At 59.7% G+C, this 7455-nt stretch overlaps 3 protein-coding genes across 3 annotated transcripts; all 3 read left to right on the top strand.

Annotated features, from left to right (window-relative positions):
* Positions 1-884: 884 nt before the first annotated feature.
* LBRM_15_1320 (conserved hypothetical protein) lies at positions 885-3011 on the top strand (the record flags this gene model as incomplete). Its single annotated transcript, XM_001563529.1, has 1 exon — positions 885-3011. One exon carries the CDS (start codon positions 885-887, stop codon positions 3009-3011), a length of 2127 nt encoding a protein of 708 aa, XP_001563579.1.
* Positions 3012-3675: 664 nt separating this feature from the next.
* Positions 3676-4671, top strand: LBRM_15_1310 (conserved hypothetical protein; the record flags this gene model as incomplete). Its single annotated transcript, XM_001563528.1, has 1 exon — positions 3676-4671. One exon carries the CDS (start codon positions 3676-3678, stop codon positions 4669-4671), a length of 996 nt encoding a protein of 331 aa, XP_001563578.1.
* Positions 4672-5257: 586 nt separating this feature from the next.
* Positions 5258-6340, top strand: LBRM_15_1300 (hypothetical protein; the record flags this gene model as incomplete). Its single annotated transcript, XM_001563527.1, has 1 exon — positions 5258-6340. One exon carries the CDS (start codon positions 5258-5260, stop codon positions 6338-6340), a length of 1083 nt encoding a protein of 360 aa, XP_001563577.1.
* Positions 6341-7455: the final 1115 nt, after the last annotated feature.

Here is a 7455-nt window from a genome sequence, read left to right as displayed (position 1 = left end):
CCACACCGACCCCCCGCAGCCTTCCAACCGCCCTCCCCCACACAGTAAACAAAACGACGAGGGGACCCCCAGCCCCGCGAGACCAGAAACCCAGACCAGACACCCTAGAAGAAACCCTATGCACACCCAAAAAGCCCCCCACCGACGCAGCAACAGTCACACCCCACACAACGGACACTCAGGCTAACGCAACCAAAAAGCAGCAAAATTCCGCGCTCCAACGGGAATACCAGGACATGCCACGACCCAATTCGGGACACGGCACAGCAGCACTTTCTCCAAACGTGCTCCAGTGCGGCAATCTCGACGCCTAGGTACAGCACCAGTGATGGGTCTGCGTCAAACCCATACACGGAGGAGTAAGGGAATCCGAAGGCAGTAGTAAGACATTCTTTTCTTGAACCCTTCTCCCATCGTACTCACCCCTCTTCCCCGTCCTCTCTTCTTGAGTCTGACTCTCTTTCCCCTTCACTGTGACACCTTCCTGTCACGCACTCCAACCGTGCAAACGCGCGGCCTTCCCTTTTCCCGCATTTTTAACGTTACCTTTCCATGCTTTCATCTTCCTACCGTTGTCTTGCGCACTCTCAGTACTCAGCTTGCGTTGGCGCCCCCTCATCTCTCCTCTTCGTCCAGCCCGACTCTCCTCTACTCTTCATTCCTCGTTCTCTCTGGCACGCCTTCCGCGCCGACTCCCCCTCTCGGCGTCTATGCGAGGGTAAGAGGTACGGCATTGCCGAGCTCGTATAGATCACCGCATTCGATCTCTAGCCCACGCACCCCTTCATCACCATTTTCCACGAGTGTTTTGTACATTGACGTTACCGCCAACAGCAGCACCACTAAACGTACACGTCGACTCCATCGCAGTACCGCAGCTCCTCATGCTGCAAGGCACACCGCTGAGCTACGCCGGCCTCTCTCGGCCGTCGCGCGACAGTGCCACAATTAAGCGCAGCGCTGTGCGGGCATTGGCGACACATCACCACCAGAAACAGCAAGCACAACGAAGTCTATCGATAGACAGGGTCACCGACTGCGCGGTGTACAGTGCAGAGGACGTCGCTGGTGCGCCATCCTCATCGCTGGACACGTGGAGCAGGTTCCTCAGCTCACAGTGGGCGGAGGCAGTGAAGGGGCGATCGTTGGGGCCGTCCGATGCGGCGCATGTGAGCCAACCCTCTGGCGCCGACCTGATCAGCTCCCTGCAGAGCGTTGTGTCTCGGCAGAACAAAGTAGTGGCTCAGCTGCAGGAGCAGCTGGTGGCGCAGCGGGCCAAGGAGGAGAAAGAATGGGAGCACAACACGCAGCTCTCTGGGCCCACCTCCGCCAAGGCAGTGTCGGAGTCTTCTAAAAGTGCCAAGAATAAGACGGTGGCTGCGGCGAATGATGGCATTGCCGACAAGACGGCTGAAAACACGCAGGTGTGCGTTCTGCTTTCTCACGTACTGGTGCACGCACGCCTCCTCTGGGCCAGTGCCGTCTCGCAGTACTTCAAGGAGGCTGAGGCGCGCAAGTCCAGTCATGGAAAAGTCACTCGATCGCCCAGTAAAGCCGCCGCCAGGATCACCACCGAGACCGCCATGGAGGAGGAGCGCGTGGGGCTGCCATCCATCGCGTTGCTGTTCCGCTGTCTCGTGGACGGCATCAACTCCGCAGACTCGCAGCAAGCCATCGTCGCCGCTGGGGTGCTTTCAGCCTCCGCCTGGGACAACAGTGTGCTGGGCGTCGATCAGCTGGGCATCCTCACAGTATTTGGCCCTCACGTACAGGCGCTTCGCACCTTCCCCGGCATCGTTCCCCCGCTGGAGACGTTGCGCGAGTACTTCGCCGAGCTGCACCCCCAGCAACTCACCCTGTCCTATCCAGGCGGAGCCCTGGACAGCACGTTGGAACTGGCGGAGGCACAGATGGACGCGTTCCTGCGCTTCGGCGACGAGACGGAGCAGGTGGCCGCTCTCCTGCGCGAGGGGCTTCACCCCTCCATGCGCCGGCTCCTGTACGCCCGTGCGCTGCAGGTGCCGTTGGCGGTGACAGACGGCAAGCCGATATTCGTGTCGCAGGAGGGACTCATGACGAACCATCTGCGCCACGGTCTCGCGTGCTACCTCACCTGCTCTTCCCGGAAGGCGCGCGACATGGTAAAGCGGCGTTTCCATCACCACTACTCCTCAGCGAAGCAGGAGGACCGCGCGCGGCTGCTGCAGCGCCTAGCCCTGGATGACATGTTAACCAGCGTTGGCGACAGCGACAAGTATTTTGTATATATCGACGACGTGGAAATGCTTTCGACCGCGATGGTGGTGGATCGAAGCCTGGCAGACCCAAGGATGGCGCAGGCACTGAGGCAGTTGGGCAGGCCGGAGGGGCAGCTCGAGAGCTACATTACGTACCTGCAGTTTCCTGATAAGGATCTCCTCTACCAGAAGGCGCCACCCTGCGGCTTTTTCCCTGTGGAGGGGTTCACCTTCCTGCAAGGGGCCATCTGCAACGTGACGAACGACACGGTCGAGCAGTACGAGCTGGTGGCAGCGATGATGGCGCAGCTGTGGAGTCGGCTGCAGGGTCCCACACCGGAACTCTTTCAGTGCTGTCTGCTCTTCGAGAGTCTCGTACAGCGGCTGGCGCTGCCGGCCGTCCTGCACGCAACTCGCGACCTGCAACACCCGCCGCTCGTGCTGGCCATGCGATGGATGCTGACGGGCTTCGCAGATTTTCTGGATGCCTTCGAAGTACTCTCTTTCTGGGACCTGGTGCTGTCCTACCACATGCGCGAGATGCACCGCCGCAGTCCGCTCTCGTCACCCACTGGCCTTGCCAACGCCGCCCCGCGTGACACCACCACTCCTTGCGCGCTGTGGCTGCTGCCCATGTACGCGGCAGCAATCTTCGTAGCACGGGCCCCACTCGTGGAGGCCTGCAGGACGGCGGCCGAGGTGGATGTCGTCTTCTCCACGGGCCACCAGCTGCGCGCCCGCTCACTCCTGCAGGGACTACTCTTTGGTTGCTGACTGGGACGACGGCGGAGGCGATGGCGCACTGCGGATGATGTCGTTGGCGACAGCCGCTGCCTACATCGCTTCCTCTGGACGCGCGCCACCTTTCTCCCTCCTCTTTCCACGTAACCATCAAGGTATCCCCTATGCGTCCCTCGCCCTCCAGCTCTCCTTTCTTCCCAAAGGTCTCGTCATGGCGACAACGATCACTCTTCCTTGCTTCTCTTGTGCATCTACTCGATAGAAACACATAGCAACTTCTGCAAGAGGCCCGCACATGTGCACCTTCACGCTCGCGTGTGCCGCTGCTTTACGCGAGGCTATCCCTATGTTGGCTGGATGTGCGGGTTTGCTCGCGCCATCTCACCGTCCCTCTTCACCTTACTCCCTCTCCCTCCCGCGGCGTGTCTCTCGCCTTCTCTACACTTTTCGTCTTCTTTTTCGGCCTCTTCGGCCTTCCGTTGATGTCTCCGTTAGGAGGCACGCCAGGCCGCGGTTGGGGTCCCGGCGTGTGTTCATCATCTGTATCGAATCAGCCACCTCGTAGCGTAGTCCTCGCACATCGGTGGCACTTCCTTCTCTCGTAAGCAACCAACGAAAGGCCAACGTGCACACAGCCACAAAGGATAGACGCAACATCATCCCCCTCGCCTAGTTGCGAGTGCACAGAACACTGGCAATGGTGTCGGCGTCTTCGCCACAGCGCGACTGCGGCTCACCGCTCCCGCCGCCAACACCACCGCTGCCTGGACCGCACGACGTCGATGTCCCGGCCACCGGCGCCCTCCAGGCCTTGCGGCAGGCAGTCCAGGTGCAGGAGGCACATGTCCGTCTCCTGCGTATGCGCAAGACGGCGAGAGAGGCGCTACTGCGCCACGTTCAGCAACTGCTGGCAATGGGCAACTCGATCGAGCCGCACGGTGTAGTGGAGAACCTCGTTCAGCAAGCTGAGGCGAGTCTCCAGAGGCTTCAAGAGGTAAATAGAGAGGCTGACGCTCCGGCGCCGACCGTGGGAGGCGATGTGACACCGACTTGCGCACCGTCACTGACACCCCAAGATGCAGCTGGCGCAGCCGATGTTAGCGCAGATCCACTGGCTCGCATCTTCCACAGCGATGTTGAGATGCAGCTGGCAGCAGCTGCTGAGCCACCGCACGTCCCTCCGGCGTCGATACTCAGATCGTGTGCATCAGCGGGAAAGAAAAAAAGCCGACGGACGAAGAAAGAGGCTAACGAATTCGGCTTCACAGGCCCTGCGCGCGCCACCTCCCCTCCACGAAGTGTCTCGTTGCCGCCGAGAAGCGCTACGACGGCCGCCCTTCTCGCCCTTGCCGCATCGCGGCAGGACGCAGGCCACGCCGCGATGCTCGCTGCCCTTAGTACCCTCGATCTTTCTCCCACAATCAACAGCGGCGGCAACGAATTGAGCTGCACGACTGAGGCAGGCCGTGGTGCCCATAACGCGAAGCCACCCTGGCTGCGTCAAGAGGAAGGTGACGGTGCCAGCAATGACGATGCAGCGCTCGAAGAGCAGCACCAGGGGGCGGATGGAGGCCTCTGCGATAGCGTGGCCACCGATTACACTGACGACTTTGAGTGTCGCAGCAGCAGCACCAGCAGCAGCAGCAGCGGTGCTGTTTATGGTGAGAAAACGACAACGGAGTGGCCGAGTTGACAGCGCTCTTCTCTCCCCGCTCTCTCTCCCTCTCTGTGCGGGTGACCCTCTCAGCCGACACACATCGGTGCTGACCAGTGGGCGAAGATAAAGCTACGTTTCTTTTGCTTCTCCGATCACTCTGGTCAACGCTATTGGCACCCTCTGCTGTTAGAGAGACAAGCAACGACGAACATAATGTTAGAGGACCAAGCGTGAACAGCCAATGGGGGCGAGACGGCGAGTACTTTATGCTGCCTCCGTTCGCCTCAGGCCGCGGGCGAGACACACAAAGGATGTGGCAGGAGACACATGCTGGCGTAAGAGGGTTGTCGTGGCTTGAACTCGAGACATGCGCACATCACTCCTCCCTGTGCCCCGCCATGCGCGTAGAAAACTCTTCCTAATTCGCCCGCCACCCTTCCCCACTCTCCCACCCTCCTGCTCGCATTGCGTGAGCGCGTGCATGCCTCACCAAGCAGACGACATAATCGCCTCTTCTCAATCCAAGGACGGTGCGGCGCGGTGCACTGCGTCTCTCACGGGCGTACGCACATCTGCACAGACACAGACGACTAGGCGCAACAGCGCACCGCACCCCGCCTTCATGCATCGCTCTACCGCTCGTCTACCAGTGCACCTTCTGATCGACATTGACCACACGCTAGTGCATCCCATCTACTACCGTGTGGGAGGCAACAACATCGATACCGCGAGGGACATCAGCGCTCCACTGCTGTCCTCAAGTGTGCGAACACAGTGGCCGCTGAACTACGCTGGCGGTCGTATCACCCGCGTGCACCTTCGGCCTCATGTTGTTCCGTTCCTATCACACGTGCTGCTGGATCGCTTGCTGGACACCAGCGAGACGCAGGTGCACGTATCCCTTTACACGCGCCAGAGCGCCGCCTACTGCGCCGCCATAGCGAACCAGGCGCTGCTGCCGGCCCTCGCACAGTACAGGGGCAACTCAGCGCACAAGCTCCCCTCTAGTGACGTTTTTCACGGACTCTTCGGTGAGGAGCGCTGTGTGCGAGGAGAGTTTAAGGTGATGCATTCGTTGAACTCGTCTCCTCGTTTTCTTCCTGAGGGCAGCCCCGCTGGTCAGAGGCAGCCGGTGGAGGTGGCACCATCCCTCGAGTGGAGCAAGACCATCTTCGTGTCGCCCAGTCCCCTCACCACGTTGCTCGTTGATGATTGGTGCGTAAATTTCCGCGTCACGGAACTGCGCACTGGGCATTGCGTACTTGTCCCGCCCTACTACGCCGGCGCAGTGAAGTGTGCCGCCGATGATTGCTTCCGCGTGCCGCCGACTGAGGCCCTCTACGATGTCATCAACATGAATCTCGACGGAAGAGGCGGCGGCATGTCGAGCGGATGTACGACACACGATCGTGTAGACGTTAACGATGTCGTCGTACGTCTGCTAGACGTGTTGGAGGCCTTTGTGCACTGCTGCCACTCCCATCGTAGTGTCATCGAGGCTATGCACGGCAGCTCCGCAGGCATGTCTTGCGCTGACAAGCAAGCACCTTGTGCAGCGTACCAATCAACAGCAATGCCGCATCCGTCGATGGACAAGGCACTGAGCAGTTTCAACCTCTTTGACTGCTCATCACTCTATCGACGACAATGGAACGCGTTCCACGCAGACCGCGAGGACCTTCTGCACAGCTACTTCATCGACTGACAGCTGCCTCACTTAACCCCCACCCACCCTCTTTTCACGCACGCGGTTCTGCCCCGGGAGATGGGGGCTATTCGACGAGTACTGCTGTGTTGATTCTTTACGGCGGGGTGTGTCGCAGTCCGTCATTTCTCTACGTTGTCCTTTTGGGGAGACGCTGCTCTCGTGGCTGTAGCTCTACCCCCCGCCTCCCTCCCGTCCTCCTTCCTTTCTCTGCTTTTCTCTGCTGCTATGGCAGAAGTGTAGAACACGATATGTACTCTGGTAAGCACGCCTACTTGGCTTAGAGGCCTCGATGAGACACCGCTCTCGCGTGCTCGGTACTATCAGAGGCACCTCGACTCGTCCTGCGAGGCGCGCCTGAAGAAGTCCTCTCTCGCGCTCGCTGTCCCTGCCTCGATAGTCTCCCTCGCCTACCTCGGTGCTTTTCGTTCCCTACCGTCTGTGTCCCTCTCTCTTTTAATCCACCGCTGGATGTACAGCAGGATGCCCATGCGCGCAGCAACATACACCGTCGCCCGCAAATCCACAGCTGTGAGTGCCCCCCACCCCTCCCCTCCCCTCTGTTCGAGACCGGAAATCGCAGAGAAGAAACAAACCAAATGGCGTCGCTGAACAATAACAACATCCGCGAAGATGCCGTCCTCAAGTGGCGAGCACGTTTCTGGGGTGTGAGGAAGCGTAAGAGACGTGGAGGACGCATTCATCTATTCTGCCCTGCGTCTGTTCTCTCCCTCTCTTTACTACTCCTTGGTGTGCACCTGTGCATGGGTTTGAGTAGCTCAGCGTATTCCAAGCGCATCTGAGCTTGCTTCCTCGTATAGGTTTTCTTTCCCCTTTTTCCTTGCCATTTTCTCCGCCCCGTGCTACTCTGCGTCATTGATGACGTTCTGTGTGGCTGTCTGCTCTTGTTCTTATTGTTTTGAATTGCTGGTTCCATCTTTGCTTTCTCACGTTACTCTTTCGTTCCCCTTCTCTCTTCCCCCGTCCTTTATCTGTTCCGGCCCTGGGCTCATCGGGCAGGGCCTTCCGGGCCCCTTCCGGGTCCTCAGGCGGGGTTTCCCCCTTGTCCTTTTTCCCTCGGCCCTTGTTTGTCACCCCCCTTTCCCGCCCCTTTT

Source organism: Leishmania braziliensis, chromosome 15, assembly GCF_000002845.2.
Source record: "Leishmania braziliensis MHOM/BR/75/M2904 complete genome, chromosome 15".
In the NCBI taxonomy this organism is placed as follows: domain Eukaryota; phylum Euglenozoa; class Kinetoplastea; order Trypanosomatida; family Trypanosomatidae; genus Leishmania; species Leishmania braziliensis.
The sequence above is the reverse complement of the archived record's forward strand: the minus strand, read 5'-3'. Positions and strand labels throughout refer to the sequence as shown.